Raw genomic sequence first — 26660 nt, 5'->3', positions numbered from 1 at the left:
TTATGCTTGCTTGAAAATTTTATTGACACAACTGTTTGGTCCCAACACACAAAACAGCACTTGAGCCACAAAAGAAAGTGTCCAAACAAAGTAGACAGCTAAGAAAAGAATTTTTTCTTCTCCCTCCCATTCCAAGAAAAACATAGTGCATAAATTGAGGGCTTCAGTGACATCTTCTTTTAAACAGACATGAATCTGAAGTAGTACATTTAATTGTTAAATTAAAGAATTTCATGGTTGTAATGCTTTTAAATCTGCAAGTCACATCATTCATTTACCCCTTTGGATAAAAAAATATATTGCAATTCAGTTAGCTATTTTGTTACACTATGAACACAACTTCTCAAAAGTCTTATTCTATTACTTTCAAACAGCGGTTTCATCAGAATCACACGTGAACCCAGAAAAGATATGCTGACCTCCATAAATGGTATAACGACCACACTCACTTTGACAAATACCATGTTTTCCTCTGAAGCAAAAACCTGGTTTTCTTTAGTACTCCAGATGACTTGTCACTGCATCTCATGAAAATATATTTCAGGTTGGTCTTTTCTCCAATGCATGCTTTTCTGAAACAGATCTAGACTGATCAGTGTTAACCTTACCAAACTTAACGTGAAAACAGATGTTCTTGCATTTAACTCGTTAGAAGCATTCCAAGAAGCCTTACTTCTGAATTTCTCTTTTATAGTAGTATGTCTGTAGAGGTTTATGAAGGACTCAAAATACTGTGCCATAATGCTCAGAAAAACTTCCAAGTGTTTCTCTGCATTCACAATGGCTATAAGTTCACTACTGGTAATACTTGCCTAAGTTTAAAAGATTTTATAAGAAAATCTGACTAGTAAAATTCTGTCTATAGCCATTATTCAGTGGCATTTCCTGATGCTGGCTGAGAAATTAGAGCCCATGTTCCATCTCTTGTACATTACAATAGAATCCACCTAAGAAATACTCGGCCAGTGGAAAACCTCTAGTATAGGTTCTTTCAATACTACAAGCAATTTATTTGCTGCCTGGCAAATACAACCCATTGTAAATGCCACGGTTACCCAGAATGGGTATAAAGTCTCATACACTGGACGTTTCTGCTAACTAGAGTTAAGGTCATCCACTGACTTAAGCTCTCTTCCAAAGCTGGCCCTTTCAAAAGCCAACACAAGATACCACAAATTGAAAAAAGCTTCCAACACTAGGAGTAAGTTTTATTCTAAAAACGGACACAGCTAGAAGACAGCACATCAAAGAATAAGCTTCCCATTTACTGAACATGCTTCTTAAAAATAGAAAACAAGGTTAAGCAGAACAACCTTAGCATTTCCACATGTAGTTAGAACTTTCCTTACAGGTGGAAATAGCATCAATACCTTCTATCACAATCCGTTTTAATAAGACCTGCTCCATTATCTGTAATTTATGCATTAAATGCATATTTCAGAAATATCAGAATCTTCCTAACTTCATTTCTAGACACAATAAAATGTGTGTGTCCGTATCTTAAACTCATGACACCAAGACAGTCTTTTCCTTAACCAAATCCATGCCAGACTGGAACTAAATATAAAAGGGAAGCTTAAAGCATCCATGTCCTAGAAAGCTCCTTAATGGAACTAAAAGCTACAGAAAAGATTTAAAACAAGTTTTACAAAAAAAATCCACATAATCTTCTACAGACATCTTTAGACAAAAGAATTCCCAATGCAGTTACGAGTCATCTGAAACGTCGGAGAACAAGTTTCTCCTCTGGAGTAATATCAACTCCCTCACTCTTGTCATTTCAGGTCAGCAAGTTTAAATTTATCAACAGGCTTTTGAAAGACAGATCATGCATTTTATTAATACTGTCTGAAACAATACCAATAAGCAACAGCCTATAGAGTACAGTATGCTACATGTATGATTACACCACCAACAAGGCTTAAAGAAAATAAAATTTGTTCCATTTTAGTTGAATTAGTATTTTGCTTTTACTGAACACACATTTATGAGAAAAATGTAAAATTGAAGAGTAATTTAACGAATGACAGGTTTTTTTTCCAATTAATAGAAAAGATCTGCTCTACTAACAGCTGTGTTCAGTGTAAAAGGAACAAAATCTTCACAGAATACATTAAATACAAATTAATTCTTTTAGGCCTTTCATTAAAATACATAAGGGCTAGCAAATAGCTTTACTTTGTGCAAAGTCCATAGGTATTTGTCCTTCACACTAAAAAGAAAGAGTTAAAGCTTGGTTACAGGTGCAAGTGAGAAGTTTGCTGCCAATTTCACCTTGTTTTTAGGTTGCTTTTTGGCTGGGCTGTCCATTGCTTCCTTGTTTAGTTGGGTTTCAGATGACTGACAGGGAGGCACTGAAGCACCCTCTGTGGTGTGAGATACCACAGAACCAGAGGTAAAATCTTCTTGAGCCGTGGTAGCAATTCTTTGTTTTTCTTCTTCTGTTAATATCATTATCTCTAGAATAAATAAGGCAACTCAATTTACTGATGGTCTGTTCTTGGAAAATAAATTATTTCTCTAGTAATAGGCAATAAAACATTTAGAAAGAACTTGTCAGCCTGATCGGAAACCAGAAGATACGTCATGTTCACTTTTGCAGCTGATGTACACGTTTGCTTCTAGCTCTGTCTGCATTATCACTATTCAGGTTTAATTTAGTGCTTTTTGGAGCACTGAGCGACTTAATGTGAGAACTAAGAGATCAGTGTGGTGAAAAGGTTGCTATAGGTTGGCAAAATGCAATTTTAGTGGTGAATAAGGTCCCTGTGGAGTTCACCCCAGGAAGTCACAGTAGGGTACTTATCGTCAAGTACTCATGAGGTTCTGATGAAAGCCACCTTCATTTCCAACACATCCCGTTATGCAGTATATGTATTTATTTAAACTAAACTTTATATAATCAACCATTTGACACTTTAGTTTCCAAAGTATGTAAGTTATCATCCATAAGTAATAAAAAACACAGGCAAGCAACCTTACCAGAGGGGGGTGCAGGGCGTTCCTCAAACTGAATGAGGTCTGCAGACTCTAGAACCACTGGATCAGGTCTCAGTTGCGGGGATGGTAGGCAGGAAGGAACTGGCTCACACAACAGGTCGACGGGAGATGTATTTGTGAGGCAAAGAAGTTCTTGCTCAGTTTGATTAGAAACTGCAAAAATAAGGAAAGATCTTTCAAAGTATCTGTAAAGCTGTGAAGATGTCACTATTTCAGAGCTGGTAAGTGTGAAATCTTCAGGTGCGACTCTGAGGATTTGAGAGCTATGCTGTATTTGAAATACTAATATCAAACTAATTTAATTAATGCTAACTAACCTCAGATTCATTCAAGAGTTACTTTGCTGGATCGAAAGCATCTAACTGAGTACAATACAGCAGACAAAGCGATAGTATGCTGAAACTATTGCTTCCCTGAGTAAATATACCCCTATAGTAAAATCTGGTATTTGTCAAACTTGAGTAATAGAAGGAGAGCTGAAGAAAGAAGTCCTAAACAAAGTCTTCAACAGAGAAGGGCCAGTTACCAGACAACTCCCCTGCAGACATGCCAATATCCTATCAACTATTTATGTACCACCTAACACATTTACATGTGAAAATTAAGCTGAAAGTTTCAAAATAAAGTGACTTGCCCTTATTAAAAGAGACAAGCCTAGACTTCTGAAATAGTGACTCAAGAACCACTCCACAAATTTTCCAACCTGAAGAATTGGAGACCACGGCAAGATACAAACGATGAGTTCATGATTTCCCAGATATTTTTATTTGGAGACAAATTTATACCAGCAGGACTACCATTATGTTTTGCAAATAACACCACTACAGAATCAACATAAAACCACAACAGAATTCTCATCAGAATACAGGAGACATTCTTAGCAGAAGCTGTTACTGATCATCATCTCATAAGCTTTATGCTTATAGACTTAAATTTCCACTAAAATCTATGGGAAACAGTACTCTAGCAGCTATATATATACTGACAGCAGAGGACAATAGATGCCCTTGTCAAGAAGACACATGCCTAACTGTATACTTTGGGAGAAGTTCAAACCATGAAGCATTTCCACAGAGTTCAGATTGACTAGCTCACACAGCTTTCCCCATGCTGCTTTGATTACTCTGCTTATTTCCCTTAAGGTAATAAGTTTCATATATATATAAATTTTGCATTACCATTGCTAGGTGTTCCTAGACTTAGTTCCATGGATGAAGTGGATCCTGGGGTCTCCATAATATCCTCATTGCTGTCAGCAAGTTGATTTCCATGATCATCCACATGATCAGCAGGGGGAAAACTAGGTGAGCTAAAACGAGCTACAAAAAGGCGAGTTCATTTGGTGTGCTTACTAAAGTCACCTCTTAAAAAAACAGAAAAAAGGAAAGAAAGACACTGGTCAAAATTGACAATGGCTTACTTTTCATATCGTTCTTTAGTACCACAATTCTCTTATGGCCATGTCCTTTAATCCAGACCACCTATAGAGAAAAAAGCAGAATTAAATATCAGCACATACTAAGCTCAAAGCCTAAAGCAGCTTACTGCCTTTCATCTAGCCTTGCACTGACATTATTTCTAAAAGTAAACTAAATCATGTTGCTAACTGTACTATACTACCCAAGTAAAAGCTTTGTCTCAAAATACTTCATGCCGAAGTCAAATTATAGGGCTAGAAAGCATATTAACTCCATTAACAAAACTATATATTTAGAGAGTTGCAAAATTCCATTTTGTCATTCTTCAGAAATATTAACTTACTTAAAAGGAAAGCTTCTAGCCATGAACTGGGTCACAAAATTATCCTAGAGCATCTGGACACATGGATAACAAGAAGATGCCACAGCCAAGTTCCACTATGTGGCACTTCTGACAAGATTCCCCAACTCTTCAATTCTAAAACCAATAATCTACTCTGATCAAAATGAAGCTTCAGTACTGTACAGCCATTCATTCATTCAAAACAGAAATCAACTATCTCACTTGATAAAGACGCCAAGGATGTTTATGGCCTCACCAAGAGCAGTTCTTAAGCAAAATTTGACCAAAACATCAAAAAAAAATTATTACACAGTCTAGACTTCTCAGAAGCTATTAAAATATAACTGGTATAAAACTCCTTAGGGAAAGTAAATACTCCAGTAACTCACACCAGTTAACAGGAACTACAGTTGTGTGATTATTTTTAATCCATGCAGAAATCTCAATGTAATTGTGCAAAATGGAATTCTTCACACCTGTGGAATTGCTCCCAGGAGCTCTTCTAAATTACTGCATCCATATGCTTTAGGTTGCAGCGCTTCTCCTGTGTATTTGCTGTATGCTACTGGGAACTCATGAAGAAAAATCTGCTGATAATGGTAGGTGTGAAGTAAGGACCTTACATTCTTTGCAAACATGTACAGATTTGTAAGCTTCACATATTCTGCTGCACCATTGATAAAAACCTATTAGAAAAAGGAAAAAGAACAAATTAAGAGTGAATTCTTCTGTATCCTCCATTCACAATCTCTTTTCAGAGTATGAAACACACTAGAAAGGAAAAAGAGCTTACATACCTCAACCAAGTAAGGCAGACTCTTCAGGAGTTCAGTTAAGGTCATAAACCCATATTCACACGGATTAAGCGAAGTACTATGGATTGTTTCATAATGCTGTTTAAGCTGTTCAACTGAGAGAAAGGATGCTCCATCCCAGGACATCAACAAGACTAGCAATTGGGCAGTCAGAGTCCGCAGAGATTTTCTATTTATCAGCTGAATTTGCTTGCCAGACTCAGTGTCAACAACCTAGAAAAATGAATTAGTTATGAAGTTAGGGACAGGGAAGAGGTTAATTTCTAAGTAAGTTGCATAGCTGGGACTTGCTTGAGCACAGCTGTACCTGATATTACATACCAGCATCTGATACTCCCCTAGCCAAAAGCAGACAGCATAAAGCAACTTATTACATGGAAAAATTTACTTTAAATATACAAAAGCTGTATAACAGTTTCTGTCCACATGGTAGACATGATTTTACTCTTCGTTCCGAGCCCGTGGACCTGACTGAACTCCAGCCTGGACACCAGCTGCTAAATTATCAGAATTGAAGCAATTAAACTAGTATACCCATGTCCATGTAGACATAACCTTTATTTTCCACTGACATATGAGACCATCTATATATTTACATTCAGAGTCAAGTCTCAAACCATAGATAAAAATATCAGGAATATAAAATAGGACACTGATTACTACTGTTATCAGGAAAAGATTGCTTTTACACAGAAGTCAGATGGGAAAAAAACAGTGTATACTGTTAAATAAGTGCTATAATACAAGCTTTTACTCATTATTTGCTAGACAAGCATAAGTTTTCCCAGAGAAAGTTGAAAGGTAACAAAGGAACGAAGAGAACATCATAGGAATGTAGAAGATACATTTAAAACCCTTTTGGAATTCCACCCCCAACTTAATGAAACATTGTTTTTAGAGTACAATATTCAGCACACTGAGACCTGTAATCTGAGGCAGGAAATTCCTTAACAGAACATTACATAGCTCTTAGAGGAATAAACTACAAAGGTAAAAGGTTACCTTTACAACATGGCAAAGTTTTTGCATTAAAGCTGGAACTGAGCTAACATCATAGTCATGCAGACGCAGTGTGTATCCAAATGTTTTGTTGTACTCCATCAGTAAATCACTCATCATAAGGCAGTTGCCTTTTTGAGACCGCAGCAGTTTAACTAACTGGGCAGCAACCGCTTTGACTTGTTCCACCTCAGTGAGCGTGAGAATTTTCTCCTCCCCACATTCCAATACCTACAAAACAGAAATTACACTTTGTTAAAGCAATTTACCTAGTATGGATGAAAAAAGTGTAACCTGCAACAGAAATTCAGTGCTTGCAATCATTTGCTATGTAGCAGGGCTCAGCCACCTCAAAATGTATCTATATAGCAAGCAAAACTATGTAACTTCTGAAATACAATGAAATAGGAAACAATTAGCCTTTTCTAAAGCAAGTTTTGTTAAACTTTAATGAAACTTACCTCTAATTTTGATGCACTGAATTTTGTAAACGTCATCCAACTTAGGAAACTTGAATTTGCTAACAAACTTACATGAATGTGCTAAAAACCTTGGACCGTTTTACCAAAATAGCTGTATCAAAGACTTCCTTAAATAAAACTGTCCAATGTTACACGTGCATAGTTTATAACTGCCATGGAAGTTAATGGGAAATTTAACCCCTGCTGAAACAGTTGTACAGATCTCAGAAAAATGCTTTAGTACAGTTTAGAATTTTAGAACTTACAAGTAAGACATCTGGTATGGCTTCAAAGAGTTCAAGTAGTTTTGTAAAACCATAGTAGGCAAGTTTGCACTGACGACCAAAGTGGTGGTGATAAGAGGGAATAAATTTATTGAAGGGCATTCGAAAATGGGGTTGATGGCGCAGTAAGTCCACTACCTCTTTAGAGAACTGTTTGGTTCTTTCAATTTCTTCTTGTGTACGTTCTAAAATTAAAAAACAAAGCTAGAGCTGTGTACCAACACAACTACAAAATGCAACAGAACATAATAAGAAAATATGGTGATTCATTTTCAGCTTACATTATCACACCAAGTCACTATTTTCTTCTACCACTGAAGACCTTTACTAAGCTTATGTGTTTAAAGTCCAAAATAATCAGGTGATCAGCACTTTAGAAGATATTAAATATTCAAATATGTTAGTGTATTTGCTGTGTGGAAACAACCCACTCTAATAATTCCGCAGGAAGTTTAACTACATGCAGAGGTAGTAACACTGCTTTATGTATTTTGCCACCTCACCTGCTTTCCTGTCTGTTCCGTAAGACTTCCCAAAATGACAAATTCTTATTTGCTAGAAGTTCATAACTTAGTTATGAAGGTAGAAACACAATTACCAAAAAAATCCAAATCACTCCTATACACTTTAGTTAGTATAGTTTTAAAAATAGTCTCATTTCTTTGGCAATAGTAAAAAAATATAGCCATGACATACCTCTTTTGGGAATACAAATTACCATTTCATTGTCTTGCTGTGACAAACAGATGGTTGTATCTGGAATTTCAGATATAATATCAACCAGTTCACACACTCCATACTCAGTAACATCCCAGTCCTTAGAGAAACACCTGAAAGTTTTATAAAATTGTATTATGCAAGTATTAATGCATGCTGCGTAGGAAACAAATAAGTTGAAAAAAGCCTCAAATCAAAAAAGGATAATTTTCATATTGGCAATAATACTAGCATGTGAAACAAAGGGAGAAAGTATTCTTAATTCAAATTATCTATCCATTCTAACCAGAAAAATAAGGTATGCTGATGGATCACACGACACTAGAAGAGCTGTATATACCAATCAGTGGATGCCTCAAACTAGTTGTAGTAAGTGATAGCATAAGTATTCTTTTTCAAGCTCAGGTTTTACGTGATTTAAGAAAATGTAATTATGTTACACAGCTCCATATGGCTACACTTTCAACAGCCTGTATTTGCTTAATAGTTTCAGACATATGCTCTTAAACAAGCTTAGGTCTCAAGAGAAGGAAGGGACCATATTTCTGAGAAGCACCATATTAAGTTTCACAATACTATGTAATATACTAAAGGGTATTTTACCCTCTCCACCTCCCCAACAGGAACCTCTCAGAAACAAGAACACTTCATATATATTCTTATTCAACAAATGACCAGAGCTGGCTACAGTGGAGATACACATTTAATGGATTTAGAAACAACCAAGAATTTATTTGTTAGAAGTGGCAATACAAGCAGAAGCGTGCGTTCCCAAAAAGCAGCTGTTGGCACACGCAGCACAGTAGCAGGCACATCCAGCGGTAGACCACACATAGTTCTAAAGATGCTGTAGTTTCCTGAAAGAACGTTACAGACCACTTTCTGTCTTCATATTAAAGAAAGCATCATTCTTGGTTCTTTAGAAAAAACATCCCTATTTTTTACCATGCTAAAACAGAATGTTCTTCCTAGCAATAGCAAGACAGGTATTACTCCCCATTTTTGCACCACTGGTAGATCCAGTTAAAGTAGGAAGAGTATCTATTGACAATCAGTCTATTTCATATTTCCCTCTAAAGAAAGCCTAACGCTATTTTTCCTTTTTGTTCATATTAATGTGCCACAACCTGCTTGCTTAAATCCAACCTTGCAGTCATGGCTTGAAATACAATTATCCATTTCAAACTCCAATAAAGTTAAATGAACCTGCTACCAAGGGAAATAGCAGGCTGCCAGAGAGCTCTTAATTTTTGTTTTCATTACAAGTTTGAACTGCCACATTGCAACAAAGAAGCAATACAATTACCACAGTTTTGTACTAAGATTTGAACTACTGAGCTCTCTTACACAAGGTTAAAACCGCTGTTGATAGGCATGCCCACACAGTTGTTCTTGTTTCATGGAAGATAACTTACCAGTGATAAGCCTGTAAGAATTCCCTCACAATAACTTGCTTACTGGCCTGGGATTTGAGGAGCTTCAATAAGTCTTGAGTAAAGCGCTTCACTTGAGCTCGGTGCGTTAGAGTTAACAAGCGTTTGGAACCCATACCAAGAATCTGAAAGAAAATTTAATTCAATCACTTACATCTAGCATACTCAGTAAATTATTTTACAAGGTATTTAGAAGCCAGCTCTAGTATAGGCAGGCTAGAAATAAAGAATATAATAGAGACAGTGTTTGGGAAGGCAGCCTTGTGGAGTCATACACTTTCTGTACTAAGGCATATACCATCAAAAAATTCCATTCTTCCTCCATCAGTGCTATTGCAACTGTTACACATTTGTATTTGTTATTTTAAAATTCTACAACCAACTGGTGTTCAAAGTAGTAAGCTATGTGACCATAGTGTTTCTTTTTTGTAACAGAAGGCCACATGACTTGTTTCACACAGAAATACTTCAAGTCACAGGCTACACACCACCGCCTAACTTACAAGCACTCAGCATTTGCTGTGTTCTTATGATAAACAGCACAATTAACCTTTTACTCAAGCACTAGCCACAGGCTGAAAGCAGATTCAAACTTTATTCCAGAGACTTAGATTAAGTAAAAGACTTTGTTTCCCCTGAAGTTTTTTAGAAGGGTATAAACAATTAAAAACAAAACAGAAATAACATCTCAAAAAAATTACAATTACACTCCAAGGTTCAGTTAACTATCTCTTTCAAGGTGGATTAGGTAATTGCATAGCATCTATTATACAATACCACCCAATAATTCAGATCGTTGAAGATACAGCTCCCCAAATTAAAAGGAATAGTGCCATATAACTCACTTGCAGTACATGAGGCACTGCTTCTAGCAGCTCCATTAATTTAGAATACCCGTAGTCAGACACACGGCATTGTTTTGCAAAGTGATGATGGTACGTTGGGATGAATTTATTGACAGGTATGACACAGGACGGTTGGCTTTTAAGTAGATCTATTACTTCTCTACTGAACTGAATAAGTTGTGGATTACCTACAGGGCTCTTCGAACGTAGAAGCCAAGGATCTACAAAAAAAACATCATTACTGAATCTTTCACTAATATTCTTCCACTAAACACTCCATTTATGACACAGGCTAGAGCACAGTTGAAAAAACCAAGAATGAATGTTCAAGCTAAAATATCCTCTTTTTATATAGTTTAACAATTATATAAGATGTTTACTTTATGCTACTCCCTTTTTAGCAGAAAGATCAGTTCAGAGGAAAGACTTTAAATAGATTTACCTGTAGTAGGTGGTGGTGGCTTGTTATGTATCCATTTAATAACTTTAATGCCATTTTGGGCAGTGGCAATGTTAACTCCAGGAACACAGGTAATTAGATGTTCTAAAGGAACACCACCCTGGCCTTCTGGCACCATTTCAAGATCATTGAACTCTGACATATAACAATCAGGAAAACTTTGAAAGAAAAAAAGCTTCCATTATACACTAAAATACCACTGTAACAATACTCCTAAAAATATCATTATTTTGAGACACTTCCTGAGCAAGAGGCTTCAACAGCCTACTAACACATTATACAAGTCTTCATAAAATGCACATTTTAAATAATTGTCTTTTTTTTGCTCAACAAGAATTCAAAGAGTAGTAATTTCATAAGGCACTTCTATGCTATAAAAGATACCACCTTACATAACAACTGGAGTTTTTATGCAACAGATTGATGGCTGTTGTAATGCTCTGAAACTAAGTTGTAAATCTTTAACCTATCAGCCCTTATAATAAAAACCTAAATTCAAATACTTTACCTTAGTAAAGGCACAGTACCCTCATGTGTCTGTAGAAGACTGTGAACCTGGGGAGCAAATGTCTTCAGAGACAAAATCACAAAAGGAATTCTGTAAGAATCTGGATCAAACTCGTGCTCACTGTAAAAACAAGAGGTTGAAGTTTATATGCTCATTCTACCTGTAGCTTTAGCATAGTATTGCTGTGCTCACATACACACCCAGAATAAACACTGTACTATCTGGATATGATGTAATGCTACGAGCTGACAATACTGCCATGTACAGTTACAAGCAACTTCCATTTTTTTCCTTCACAAAAATTAATACAGCTACAGCAAATTTCCAGAAGACAAGCAACATATAGAAGATTACATTTTATCATCATTAGATTAAAATCTTCAATTTAAATTCTAGAAGCACATACCAGGCAGTTAACAGTGAACACTTAATAACCCCTCTAGCAGCACAACCTGGCTGCTGTTGAAAACAAATTTTAACATATGGCTTCAGGAAACCTTCAGCCCAGTATGAATCACTTACTAAGTGTAGCTGGAGTACAAAGAAGAATGATCAGTTCCAGCTATAATTAAGTAACAAGATACAAACTAATAGAAATCACTAGTATATATGACCTTCCTATATAACCTGAGGAAGGTAGTGTACCTCTCAGCTTCTGCTTAAGAGCTATTCAGTCTTGGCAGCTGTGCTAGAATACAACAATCTTTTCTGAACAGACTGATCCATAAGAACTGCCTGGAAAATTCACTGTGCCACTTCACTATTTTCTGCCTGATTTATTCTTGTGAACATATGAACAGCAGCTGGAGCACACTACATGAACATATATCCTTCAACTTTAATACACCTGTGTTAAATGCTGTTCAAATACTTTCTAAGATTTTATAGTATTTTATACGCAGCTTACATAAAGTCTTTATTCAGGCAATGCTGCTTACAAACAGGCTCGTGATATTCCAACTCTTCAAATATTATAGGACTGCAGTTTGCTGATGAACCATCATGTGACTGTGAAGATCCCAGTGGACTCTGCCGGGCTTGGCTGCTGGGTAAGAGGCACACCAGCCGCCCACTTCCTTGGTCACGGATTGCCACAGTATCTGTTAGTTTGTATAAATCTGATAAAATTAACTTATGCCCAAATCTAAAAAAAAAATTGAAATAAATGCACATTATAAACACAGTTAGAGAATGCAGTAATTTACATTTTTAATCAGCAGGAATATTCTAGAAACTATTCTATGAAAACATTGATGTAACTGATCTATTCATACCAATCTAGAAAAATTAAGTACAATACTGAAAGTATAACCCTCTAAGAAAGGCCAATATTACAGGCATAGGTAATATGCTGCAACATCTAACAGCAGAAAAAAACATAACACATTCTGTTACTCTCTAATCCACTGTAAACAACTACATAAGACCAGATTCTTTTTAGAAGTACTAGAGGAAAAACAACAACTGAGAACTTACTTTTTTTCATAGATTTCTGTGAATTTTAACACAGGCAGACAACAAGCAGGTGCATCCTGCAGAATGGACATCGTTTCTGAGCTATAAAAGAAGTTTCGTAACATTAGCACAAAATCAATCTTTTATTACTATTCTCCAGCCCAAATTGGTGAGATATTTACAGATGCAGTTCATGATCTATAAGTGTAACAGGACAAATTGCATTCCCTTCCATCCCAGCACTACAAAAGTTGACCCTTCAGATCAGAGGAGTGCAAGTAGTAGCATTTCTGCTAACTGATTAGGTAATGTCTCTGAGGAGCTGTGTCTTTCACAGGTGGTAGTAAGAGTTCGAGCGCCTATAAAATGCAATATTAAAGCTGCAGCATGAGCAGTTACCAGACTGGTCATTACATTAAGGACTTTGAACAGGCATAACTAAAAGGCAAGAATGAGATCAAGTTGTAAATTATACTATAGCAAGTAGTACATAATTGTAGACTATTCTATATGCCAAGCACCATTTTCACTGTAGCTTTCTGTGTAAAAAGACAACTTCTTTCCTAATGCTTTATTTCAGTAAGAAAAAAGAAAGAAACAAAGTAATTGTATTCTCTAGCATCAGCACTCTAGCTCTATTATCTTCCATATAGGAAATGGAGATAAAAAGCACCAAGAGCATTTAAACTGTGTATCCCATCCTCAGAAAATTCATACACACTTTCTTGGAAAAAAAAAAAAAGATGCCAAGTGTAATCCTAACTCAGCTGCACAAACTAAGTTACTGAAGTATATCAGCATTATGAAAGAGTAGTGGTAAACCAATTACACACTGTTAACAGAGATCTAGTCTCTTCAGATGCAGCTTAATATAAGCAGTTTGAGAATGCTGAACTGAAAACTAGCCTGGGTGTATTTAACACATTCATCAGGTTATAAGACAGATTTTACTTTATTTCCCCATCATTCCTTTGCTTGGTATTCTGAACAATCTCTCAGCTACTAAATACATACTAGAATAATTAAGAACACACCAAAGTGCTTATTACCTAAGTAGGGAGAGTGATTTACTAGCTGCTCCTGTTGCTAATGAGACCTGGATCCTTTTACTGCCAATTTTGTATCTATGCAGGTTGTTGACAGCGCTGATTGCTTCTTGCAGATTTTCCATCTGAACTGTAGCCTTCAACTGGTAGTCTGTGTGAGGACTGAACTCTACACTTTTTACCTAAAAGGAAGAACACTTTATACATTTATCACCAAATATTCACCCACAGCAAGCCAACATGAGAGTAGCACAGTTTTGCTTTGGTGAAGAGCCGAATACATTGCAAACAGGAACTGAATATGATGAACCACGGCCAACAGGACAACACGAACAAGAACCAAGTGCAGTGAGCCTTAGCCAAGGCAAGGCCACAACGTTCCTTTAGCACAAGCTGCCTCTTCCCATGTGGAAGATTATGCCAGAATAACGTCATCTACAGATCAGACAGAAACAGGACCGCTGCAGAAGTGACCTCTCCTTGTGCAGTTGCTCTTTACCGATTCACAGTCTCCATGTCTGATTGAGCACTTCTGATTCAAAACAGAAACTCAGTTTTTACTGTGGTTTTTAAGCTGCCATTAAGAATTCAGCCTTACAGCTTGAAAAGGTTATGCAGCTAAAACCTAAGTCTCTTCTCTGCATGATTAATGAGCCACTTAAGAATTTTATATATCAAACTTCATAATACCAGATCTATGAAGACCACATGCAAATTAAAAACCTAATGCAAGTGATGATTCAGTCCTTTTAAAGGAAAAAACAATACCTCCTTTTAACAAAGTTTAAAGTCATGTTTGGATAGCTTTCCATTCCCACTCAAAGCTAGACCACAAACATGTCCATAAATACATAAACAGGAAGTATTTAAAGAACAGATTTAGAGGTATTTTAGACTTTACCTTGCCATGTCTTGAGAAAATTTCTTGTAAGTTTTGCTGCAACTCTTTTCTGGACAATCGGTAATCTATATTGCTGATCTGAATGTCTGCACCATTTGCAAAAGGATCAGGGCAGTCTGTACCACTGGTATGATTTACTACATTAAGCGTGAGTGGAGATGATCTATTTGAGAGGTTTGGAGACATACTCCTGGGTAAAATAAAAACACTTATGAGCTAAAGTAGCTATTGCACAATTCTGATATACAAATCTCAAAATTAATCAGAAAACAGACAGGTCAAGCGCACAAATACATCACTTTGAAGGTGTTTTCCTAGTACATGTGTGCAGGCAAACCAATTTCACCACAAGCAAAATGCCATAACAAATTTCCTATTATAAAAATGAAACATAATATGAACAACTTCTTAAGTCACCCCATTTAATAATATATTTGGCTCCAAATCTTCTACTATCCTACTAACACGTTAAAAAAAAAAAATCAAGCTCATTCACATGATTTTAATAGGCAAAGGCCAGATATTTAAGTCTATAAGAATTTAATGGGCCTGGATAAATTTCTACTGGGAATATTAAATGCACTGAAATTAGGAAGAGTATGATGTTTATTTTTCAGATGTTTAAAGACAAAGTTCGCAGGAAACAACTGCGACAACAAGTTTCTGAAAGAGTTCACTCCATCTTATATTTACATCCACCCTCTGTTAGTTGTTATGCAGCACCATAACAGCTTCCTTTTGCCTCCACATAAATCAGTGTATTAATGTGCTTAGCATACACAACTCCATATACAGCTGCCAATAATAAATGTATAGGTCAGTGAAGTCTCACTTCACCTCCCAAATAAGACAGACACTTACCGAGATGACCAACAACTCTGAGACATGAGTAAAGGACTGAGTTGTCTTGAGGCTGTCAACTTACTGAAAGCAGAGGGATAGCTGACCTGAAATACAGTTTCATCTTTTTTATCTACCGGGGAATTGGTGATGCTCCTGGAAGCAGAGGTCTCTTTTCTATTTACAAATACATATACAAGAAAAAAAAGCACAATGCATTATGTTGCATTATTCATATTTTAAAAAGTAGACATCTATGTTAGCTATTTTTAAACATACTTCTGACCACTTTTACAGGATGATTCTCCTGTTCCAATTTTTTTAGTTGCCAGAGACACAGTAATCGGTGTATTAGAGTTACTCTGAGGAGAAGGAATTTGTTCTCTTAAATGTTCTTGCTGGTTTTCAATATTTCTACTGATGGTCTTTGATTCAAGGCGACACAGCTCCTACATGAAACAGATGAAAGGTCAGCATAAAAGCACCAGACATTCCTTGCAATGGAAAACTAGATAACTGACAAATTGTTCTTTAATAGAATTTTCATTGACACTTCATAACAAGAAATATTCAGTTTTTCTGTGACAGAAGATAGGCTGTCAGTTAGTTGAAATATTTTTGCTACACTGTAGATCTACCCCAGTTTTCCTTAAAACTAGTGAAGTGGATCACTCTAGATGTTACACTCAACACCAATAAAAAAGTCAAAACTGGCATAGGATTCAAGACTCAATAAGTACCCGCAGTATTTCCAAATTGAGAAAAAGGTAGCAGGGTGGGAAAAAAACAACCCTCAAATTCACTGTCTGTTTTCCAAGCAGATGAATACAGCTCAATTCAGGAATGTCACTATAGATTACAGTTATTCATTGAATAGGACTGACAAGTTAGAGAAAGCTCTAACAGAAGCAATCCTCAGGACTTGAGGAAAAGCAAGAATACTAAACAAGGTAGAACAACAATACCTGTAAACTTTTAACATTTGTGGGTTTGACAGTGGGTCCATGAACCTGGAATCCTCTCCCAGCAGAGCCTTTGGTACTAGAAGACTGATCACTTGAGTCTTTGCTGAGGAGGCACAGCTTTGTGTTCTTGTTAATTTTTTTGGGAGACTTCACCTTCTCAGCTCCCACAAAGCTGGAGCTTTTTGTTTCAGTAAGTTCTTTGGTTTTGGGAGTAAAAGACACTACAATCCTGTTACCAAAAACATCTTCATTTTCCATTCGCTTCCGAGCCCGTTCAGCACTTTCTTGATTTAAAAAACGGAGAATTGCACTGCTTCCAGAAATGCTCAGCACTTTCCCTCCACAGTTGTCTGACAAACGCCTGAGTCTATTACTGACACTCTTGCTGTCTCTGTTTGTTGGCAGATTATAAACATACAATAGTGTATGGCATGCCTGTTTAAAGGGAGTAAGATTTTAATTTGATTTTGTCATAATACCCTCTTGTTCAAACCCAGCATTTTTACATTGATTCTGGTGACACATGCTCTCCTCCCAAGCCCCCCAGGCATTCTTCTTGCAGCATTTAGTTTGTTTGGAAAACTCTCATACCAAGGTAGATCTTCAAACTTCCATCTCCAATAAATGTAAAGTTAGAAGAGACTAGAGTCCTTGAGTATCAGACTGGAGTACTGATCAATGGATCAATACCTGATCACTTCTCCAGATCAGAAAGCATCACTGTTTCCAACCCAAGATTTCTATATACTACACATGCAAAAATCCCAAGAAAACAGTAGACAGTCACTCAAAACAGTTAAAGCATCACAGAGCTGTCTTAATGCACAACTACATTCTTAACCTAACTTCTTTCCAGTGGAAAAGGTATTTAAGATACATTATCCTGATACCCTTATTGCAAAATATTTTGTGACCTTGCTGTTTTGCTTTAGTTAAGTACTTTTTTTCTTTTATTATTTTATTCTTTCAGTCTTAAAGCAGAAAGCATACATTCACATGGTAGCAACTGATATACGGACAACAGTCAAATACACAGCACAGATGTCTCACCATAGAAACATACATAGTTTCAGCCTGCTCTCTCCTTAAATCAGAAAAAAAAAGTAGTTTACACTTTGGAATGTCTGTTGCATTAACAATAAAAAAACATTCCATAACATACCGGCATTTTCAGTGGTAACCTTGGTGGCAAGTCTGAAATAAATTCTTCAAAACAAATAAGCTCATGAGCATGATGTAGCAGTGCTTCTGAAGCTTGGTTTTTATGGACCAAAATTATCCGAAAACCATGTCGATGTCTCAGGTCACTCAGCTCCAAAGCAAAGTTTACATCCGCTGGAGAAAAAAAGAAAATAGAATCAACACGGAAACACACGAAAAAGGTTAAAAAAAACAAATCAGACTAAAACAAAACCCCAGATCTTACTTGACAAGTTCTATTTTTCACTGAAAATTTCCAATGAAAAAGCACAAAACAGCTACAAGACTTCTCAATAGACTAATTTAAATCAGCAGTTAGCATTCAGTCTCAGACAAGAGCTTCCTTTTAATAGCAGCTTCTAGCAATTTATCAGCAAGGCATTCGACTGGCACTGTATACTTCTATAACAAAAATTTGTTTAGCTTTAGGGAGAAACCCAAGGCAACACACCGCAATTAGATAGTTGAGTTGCTTGCATACTTAACTGTATGGTGTGCTGCTACAAGAATAAAAAACAAATCAAATACATTTTGCTCAAAGCACTCTGAAAGATTACCATAAGGAAGACTCAATGAATTTTACTTTACCAGCTTCTTACTGTGTAAAGCTAGACAGCTTTAGCATTTATACACATACCTACTGATACTCAAAAAGACATCAGATTCTAATGCTGATTTAACTAAGGCAAGTTCTCATCTTACTGTCCCTACTTCTACCTTGCTGCCACTGGCATTGTTAAGAATTCTTGAACAACTCAGTTAAAGCTGATTTTAAACACAGGTCTTGGAAAGCAGAGTAGCACGTATGCAAAAATACTACTGAGGTGAGGAACTGACTGTAGATGAGTGCCACAAACACTTACTTGACACAAGAACCACAGTGGCAGGTGCCGTGTGTGTGTCAGCAAATCTCCTCAGACTCTGTCTGAGTTTGTCATCAGCAGCGTTCTTTGCTGTAGCATTGATGTGTGCAACAGTAACCTGTGGAAATACATAGATACACTCTAAAGAGAAGCTTGAACGTGAACCATCCTTGCTTAAATTTAATTTTCTAAAAAATTAACATAAATAGAAGCTTTCACATGCACTTTTTATTTAGACAAATTAACACACATGTGCATGAAATACAAGACGTATTGATCTCAAACTGTTCTGATGAGCAATGAACTTCAACCCTAGTTGAGCAATGTCTTTGGGATGACTACTGCTCTTCTGTGTTAAACATCCCAATTCACATACCTTAAAACATTCCATAAACTCTTATTTGAAACAGACTGATGACAAACATAGTAAGTACTATTGATTCATTTTACCTCTCATAAGCAGATAAACTGCCAACCTGTTACCACAGCTGCAATTTAGAGCGTAAGGGAATTTCTGACTTAGAAACCTGCACAAAATGTTAAAAAGAACAGCAAGAAGCAAAAGGTATTGATGGAAAAATATGGTAGTGTTAAAGGTGCCCAAATCAGTACCACTAATCTACAAGTGTCCTCACTAATTGGCACAGTATTGACTTTTTCACTTTTGTTAGTGAAGTTCACAGAATCATAGTTCTTTTAGGTTAATCATTAGACACAGATTTGAAGGGTAACACTAGAAATGCCACCACCACTTATTACTGGATGAAATAAAAATACTCTGAACACTAAAACTAAAGCTAAAACAGTAATCTACATATAATGGAATGCAGTTTCAGTTTTAAACATATCACACCAAGAAAGTTCAGCATTGAAGATCCCAACTAATCATAAGCTCATGCACTAAGAGCCACTGAAGCTAACATAAAGCTTTAGAGAACAGCAATCGCTGTTAGCTCACTCAGAGTACACAAATTCTCAAGCAAGAACACCAAGTAGATGCTGTTTTGATACCTGGCAGTTGTTTAGCTCCTGAATAACTTCTTTATTTTCTTTACTAATGTCACACACACAGATGAACTCTGCTTCTCTGTGACCTTTAAAAAACTTTTCACGAATCCTCTGTACAACTGCTATAGCTGAACGGCCCGTGGGAACCGAACAGTTTTCAATATCCCAGAAGACTCCAATGGGGGGCAAGTTTTCCAGAACTTGGCTTGTTACTGCAACTTCCGGAGACCCTGTACAGGTTTAACAAACATAGCTCATTTTAATCTCCAAATACCAAAAAAGGGTAAACTTCACACACTATAAACTTTGCACATGGGAAGCTTTATGCTTTGGAGAACAACATGCCCAGGAATGCAAGTTCACTTTTATTTTCTAAGGAGTCTAAAAACCAAGTAAGGTTTTTTCTCATTTTTTCTCTTTAAGGGAGAAAATTTATACCTCACATCAGTCTTAAACAGAAATTTAGTCACTGTTAAGTTAGACTAAAGATGCAAGACAATTTCAGCTTTACTTTTAAACTCTCAAACAACAAAGTAATGTATGTAAAAAATAAATCTTATCAAATGCTGAGGTGGCACGTGCCGTGAAAACTGTCTGAAGTCGTGTCACACTAAACCCCGCAGGTGCTATATCAGTAATGGAAGTAAAACATGAAACTCTTCAAATTTATACTGTGCATTAGATAAATAATCTAAATGAAACCAGACATGATTACAGGTATGGTGGCAGTGATTATAGAAAATTAAGGCAGTATGGAACACAGGTATCCTACAGTTCAGAGTGAGGTTAAGAGTTTTTGCTACTACAGGCTAAGAAGTGCAGATAAAGTTTCTGGTGTTTCAGCACTCTGAATATCTGTAACTTCGAATTAACATTATACACCTATTCCATCCCCACAAAACAACTGGAAATGAAACATGAGGAATGACACAGAATCCTCACATGTCAAAAACCAGCTATGAATTAAAGTTAGCTGAGAATATAAAATAAAGCACAGCAGACAAATGTCATATTTGCTTGGATATATGTCAACTAGTTCTTTTTCTACAAGATTCACTGGAATTGCATTTTGCAAGGACATTTAATTGGGAAGTTGCACCTTAAAAAACCTAAAAATGGGTATTGTCTTAAAATGATAGTAAAACTATCCAATTTCTAATTCTTCCATGACTTGAAATTTATAATTTCCATACTATCTATGGTTTTGTTATTGAAGCAGTACTAACTGCAGAAAGACCATGTAATTATTTCACATAACATTTTGCTCTCAAAAACACTGAAAAAAGGTCTACTGCAATTCTAAACATCACACTTTTACTGTACATGAAGTGAAAATAGACACTACAGACTAAGGAAACACTTCTCCAAGTATGGCTGAAGATAATTTCTTTATATACCAGCAGAATGAAATAGCTTCCATGCCCTTTGAATTTTTTTTCTAGTTCTTAAAATGGTAAAAAGATAAAAGCAAACAAAATTCTGTGCAAACAATAAAGTAACTGGGTACTCAAACACAGGTAAATCCAAGTTATGACTTTGGAAAACAGAAACAAGGGGGTTTTTTACTGTTACTGTTTTCTATGACTTTACAGAAGTTTCCAGAGAACAGTGCAATTTAAAAGAATTCTTTGTGTGCCACAGTATTTAAGGAGGACATTCCACTAAGTGGAAGTTTCAAACAAGTGTTGTTTACCATATTTCTGCGGTGATTTGCCAAGGCTGCTTGCCAGTAGCAAACTCTTCTCATTTCCTGTTCCTTTGGTTCCACAGCCATTACATATTGGGATAGGAACAGGTGCAGTCTGTGCACTTGGAGGAGGAATATTTGGCCAGATTTTAGCAGCATCAACTAGACTGTTTCTGGTTGGCTGTTGGGACAATTTTTCAAAATACACATTCATTTAGTACACAATACCAACACATACTATTCTACGCTAGAAACACGCAGTTTCCCTTCTGCAGCTAATGCAAGTTCAGATGTACTCTACAAAGTTAATTAACAACAGTATCACTGCATGAAGGAAGCTTCTATCCTAGAGTATTTCCTAGCATACTTAGCTCTAGATTTCCAAATATAAAGGAAGATTCTATTAAACTCTGCACATCAAGACATGCTATCTTTAAGAAGTACTAAAAAAAGAAAGAGACATTAATTGTGCCGATTTCACATGCTAGAGCACAAGGTTTAATCACACCCATCACCCCCCCACCCCCCCCAAAAAAAGTGGTCATAATTCCAAACATACTGAATTGTCCATTTAGTTTACTGAAATGAATACATTTCACTTTTATGTTGGAAACTCATATTTGGAAGTTTAAGTAACACATCTTGCAAATTTGAGCATCATATTTCACTTGAAATTCCTATTAGAACTGAAAAAATCTCTGCTTGAATTTTAAAGTGTACTAAAGCAGTATTCAAGTATACATTACAGATTTGGGAATGCTAAACCAAGACCTATCAAACCAAACCAAAACCAGAATATCCTTACACCACACATTTCACCTGACTTATAAATGGATCTTATTGATCCCAAGGGTACCCATTAACTGTTGTTAGCCTTTTGTAAGAGTCACTACTATGGAACATTTTAATTGGAGCTGTCAAGAAGAGATAACTGTCCTTCAAATCCAGTCAAAATTCTGCATGAGTACCTCACAGATCCCCTGTAAGCTAAACATTGTGACAGCCTCTTTTGTCTTCCTATTGACCTGAATGTTACCTCAGCCTTTTTGAAGATCTCTTTTTCTGTCTAGTACATTTGAACGGTGCATCACCAACTAGGAGGATGCAAGCTGCAACCCATGAAAGCTGGTATTTTGCTCAAGTAACCTTATTTCAACATAAACCATATACTGTGGTCAATGAATGAGAGAAATGTGATGTGTACAAACCTTGCTCAAGCAGTCATTGCAGTAGTGAGAGCCCTTTAAACAAACTGAAGGTGCCATGTTTAGGTGCAAAGGGTTGGCGCACACATGCGATGATAGCTCCGACTGTGCAATATGCTCATCCAAGTGGCCTGTAGCCCCACTTGTGAATTCAGAACAAGGAAAATAGCCAGAAGATGTGCAGCTCTGAAGGGCCGGAAACTGATGCAGTTTGTGTACATTACCATGACAGGACTGGAAATGGAGCTTTCCACAACAGGGCAGATGTTGACAGGAAGATACACTGTTTTCTACGCACATGCCAGGGAACTCACTCGCAATGCCTGCCAAATTGCTTCTAGCTGGAGGGTTCTTCAGTGAAGACGCAGATGGATAAGCAAATCCTGACCCTACTTGACAAGTAATCGTCCCAGTGCTTTTTGAGTCTAATATTGTGCCAGCACGAATCAAGTTACCACCACCACCACCACAGTGCATTTGTGGAGTACAAGAGTCAGAACCATGAGCACAGCAGCTTACTTTCGGGCCAGGTGAAAGCTGTATTTGCTGTTGCTGAAGAGGATGAACATCAGGAAGCGGTACTGCTGGAAACAGTTTAGAGCCAGCATTATGAGGAGATGAAGCATCCTTCAATTCTACACCAGCTTTCTTGTTCTCCATGTAATCTTTCTGGAAAATTCAAGCACAGTTACATTCAGCTACATAAATAAATGAACAATTCTACAATATAAACAAACATTTTTTTAGACTGCTACAATTTTGACAGTAACAAATATTGAAAAGTGTTATCTTTATGATTACTACAACCTCACTGTCTGAACAGGTAAAATATTAAGAGTAATGTGCCGGTTGCATGTGCCAGCCTGAGGTATACTGGTATCAGTGGATTTTGGAAGAAACAAAACCAAAAAGCTACAAACCAAGTAGCAATGAGTCTGTAAAACATGATTGGAAAAGCAGAAGTCTGTTAGGCTAAGGCTGAGATACTCTGCAACTGCAAAGCAAAAGACATTTCTCTTAAGAGCCAACAGAGATTATTGTGATGTAAAGTTAAAAAACCCTGCAGTTTGGAGGTACATAAGAAATCATCTTTTACTTTGAACAAAGATTTTAAAATCGTGTTAAAGTTTTAGAAGTAATGCATTAAAAGAGTAATGCTTAAAAAAATTAGAAATTGTATCAAGCAGGTAAACTAACAGAAAACAGAGAAGACAATTTTGACAACTATGCAAGTGCTTTTTGCTTACTTTGATTTAAGATATCAAGATGTACAGGCATTAAGGTATAGACAGAAATACAGGGGGGGTTGTCATTTTTGGTTTGATGTTTGTTTGGGGGTATTTTGTTTAGTTTTTTCCTTTTTTTTAAATGGCAGCTGTGAAAACTAGGTAAGGTTATAAGCAGCACCAGAATAGTCAAGGTCAGCAGAGGTAACCTGCATACAACTCAGTGGTCCAGAGCTTTAGGCTAGTACTTGAGAACAACTTTCACTTTCCAAATTGAGTTTAATGCATTTCCTACCATACAATAATGAAAAATTTATTACCCAAGTTCAAAACCATTCCTCTCTATCTGATACCACACCTTAGGAATTGAAGATACACTCTGCCAGAAATCTGTCTGAACTGGTTTACATGTTAAATTCCAGAATTTATAGCAGCTCCTTTCCTAATCCCCAACACATGAGAATAGCAACACAAGATACATGCTTATCTGTCTCCCCCATGTCTCTTACTGAAAGAGAGATTGAACATGCACAGAGGAGTATTACTTAACAGCTGGAGCTTGCTTGCTCAAGTAAGCCATTGTGTTGTACTATTCCTTCTCTTCCTTAAGACTTTGCATCTTAAATGTCTAGAATCATATACAGTTACAGAACAGGAACATTTAAAGAAATGGAAACAAGGTAAAATTAGACATTCACAAAGAACAGTATCCACAACTGCTGTAACTACTATACAATAAAAATTCAAAAAAATTTTAAACTTGCCTCCAAAATAAACTGATAAAAACTTGGAAGTGTGAAGACTACTTTCCTACTCTACTCCTCCGCAATAACTTCACAGAGCTTTCGAGAAGCTGCCTTATACACTTTTTAAGCAGTCAGTTGTATCACTCCAAACAGAGCTGTAGAGGATAACACTTGTCAAGCAAAGTAGCTTGCCTGCTTTCACCAACACTGATGAGAGAGCCGTGAACACAACTGAAGACCAGGCAGACTTTGTACTTACTACAGTACCTGCTGTCTCCTCCTTCCCCCCTCCCCACTTGCCCCTTCAGCCAGCAATAATACTGCAGTAAGTTATACCCCTCTGTACTGGGATATCAACTATGCTTTTAGTAAAGCAATGAACTACCGTTTCTGCACTGCAAGGCAAAGACTTCTCAGCAGCAGAAAAGCAATTAGAAAGTTTCCAGAGCCATGGTTTAGCATCATTCTCTTGTCGCTGAATCCATCCAAATGATCTATTGAAGAGGTTCTCTGTCCCGTTTCCTTCCATCATACAGCCAAACAAAAAGGTTCAACATTCTTTCATCCCCCTTTCCTTTCATTCTTCCCACCTGCTAAAGAGAAAAAAAAATGCAAGCTTTAAAGAACGTTTAAGGTAAGACAGAAGAACCATGTTGGTCTTATGAATTCCACTACTGCTAACTCACTGAACCTGCATTATTTATGTTAAATTTAATTACACATATGGTACATGGCCTTGACTATTCCTGTTTAGTACAAGAAGATTCCTCATGACCTGCAGCACAGGTGATGCAGTCCAAGGAAAACACTGTTTAAGTCATTAGCCAGAGCCCCAAAATGCATTGCTACTGACATGAAATAGTTCCCTGAAACTTTCAGTGCATTCTCCTGGAAAGAGAAGCCAGGAGGTAGGTTTTCAAGAACAGCTCATCAGTAAATACAAAACAGGTGCCACTGAACTCAACCAAAAGAATTAAACTGCATATTCATTGTTTTTCCATTGGCTAACAAAACTATACATACCTGCATTAAGCACACAGCATTTAGTAATTAAACTGAGCTTTAAAATATTAAAATAATTTACAAATAGTTCTACTAATTCTCAAGCTGCCCCACAGCACACCACATCAATGTAGCTTTACAGAACTGCAAAGAAGCAAAGCAATTTCTTTAAGGACCAGCCACACTGTGCCAGAAAAACCTATGATTAAAAATGAAGTCTTCTTACCCTCCAACTCTGTACTGCATGCAGACTACACTCCTTCAGTTTTTTTGCATTTCATGTTAAACACAATAACAACAGAATACATTCTGTAGCATTACATTTGTCCCAACCTTACTTTAACTACAGAAGAAGATTAACTTTTTTAAAGCAGAAACCTTTATTCCGGCGAACCCTACGTACCCCAAAATTACGTTGTATAAAATAGTAAGTTAATCAAGTTCTACAACTCGAGAGTATGTTACTTTTTAAGAAATCCGGTAGCCACCGCTTCGTTTAGAAATTAAAACGGTAACTTAAAAAAATAATTACAAGCTACGCGAACGACACACGTCCGCACTTTGCCCTCTGCGGCCCGCGGCTCCCAGAGGGGGCGACGGCTCGGCCCGTCCCTGCCCCGCCCCAGGCAAGAAGCCCCCGCGACCCCACGCCACCGCCGGGCAAACGGTCGCTCCCGCCCGCGGGGCGGCGCCGGGCCGAGGCCGCGGTACAGCTCCGCCCGGGGGACAGGAACGGGGCCCGGCCGCGCCGTTCCGCCGGGGCCTCCGTGCTGCCACAGGGCGTCGGAGACAGCCCCGGGCTCGCAGGAGCGGCGGGCCCGGCCCGGATCCACTCTGCCCATGCCTGCCGCGCCTCACCTGAACCGCCCCCGGCGCCGCCGCCCCTCACATGCCGCCGCGGCCCCTCGCACCCCTTTGTTGTTCTCCCTCCTCCGCTCCCTCTGCCGCCAAGCGACGCCGAGCGCCGGAAAGCAGTCCGCTACCGCAAAGACGGCTGTCGTAACGCTCCACTCCCTCCTCCTCCTCCTCCTCCCCGGCGCGCAGCGAGCCGGGCCGGGCTGGGTGGGAGCGGAGCCTTTTAAACCTGCCCCGGGCCCGGGGCTCCTGGCGGCGAGCGGGCCGGGCCGGGCCGGGCCGGGGCGGGGCGGGGCGGGGCGGGGCGGGCGGCACCCCGAGCCGGGGCAGGGGGTGCGCGGAGCCGCCCTGGGGGGGGTGAGGGAGGGCGGCCTCGCC

General features: G+C 37.8%; 1 protein-coding gene across 5 annotated transcripts; it reads right to left on the bottom strand.

The window, feature by feature from the left end:
- Window positions 1-26420, bottom strand: MARF1 (meiosis regulator and mRNA stability factor 1). Of its 5 annotated transcripts, none has more exons than XM_064461849.1 (27): window positions 26286-26420; window positions 24811-25015; window positions 22457-23122; window positions 21255-21429; window positions 19565-19791; window positions 18554-18671; window positions 17653-17825; window positions 16491-16925; window positions 15805-15974; window positions 15547-15702; window positions 14686-14875; window positions 13788-13966; window positions 12760-12840; window positions 12191-12427; window positions 11284-11403; window positions 10758-10933; window positions 10316-10536; window positions 9453-9595; window positions 8017-8150; window positions 7303-7505; window positions 6579-6806; window positions 5559-5789; window positions 5238-5447; window positions 4421-4481; window positions 4179-4319; window positions 2983-3153; window positions 1-2459 (listed from the first exon to the last, which is right to left on the bottom strand). In XM_064461849.1, the coding sequence occupies exons 2-27, from the start codon at window positions 24955-24957 to the stop codon at window positions 2227-2229; spliced, it is 5226 nt and encodes a 1741-aa protein (XP_064317919.1). In that variant the 5' UTR covers window positions 24958-25015; window positions 26286-26420; the 3' UTR covers window positions 1-2226. The 5 variants fall into 5 exon arrangements, with proteins under 5 accessions (XP_064317919.1, XP_064317918.1, XP_064317922.1 ...); XM_064461848.1 differs by having other exon boundaries at window positions 24811-25018; window positions 26286-26399; XM_064461852.1 differs by having other exon boundaries at window positions 22973-23122; window positions 24811-25018; window positions 26286-26399.
- Window positions 26421-26660: the final 240 nt, after the last annotated feature.

The sequence above is a fragment of the Phalacrocorax carbo genome, chromosome 10, assembly GCF_963921805.1.
Source record: "Phalacrocorax carbo chromosome 10, bPhaCar2.1, whole genome shotgun sequence".
Lineage (NCBI taxonomy): Eukaryota > Metazoa > Chordata > Aves > Suliformes > Phalacrocoracidae > Phalacrocorax > Phalacrocorax carbo.
This window is presented reverse-complemented; position numbering and strand designations above follow the sequence as displayed.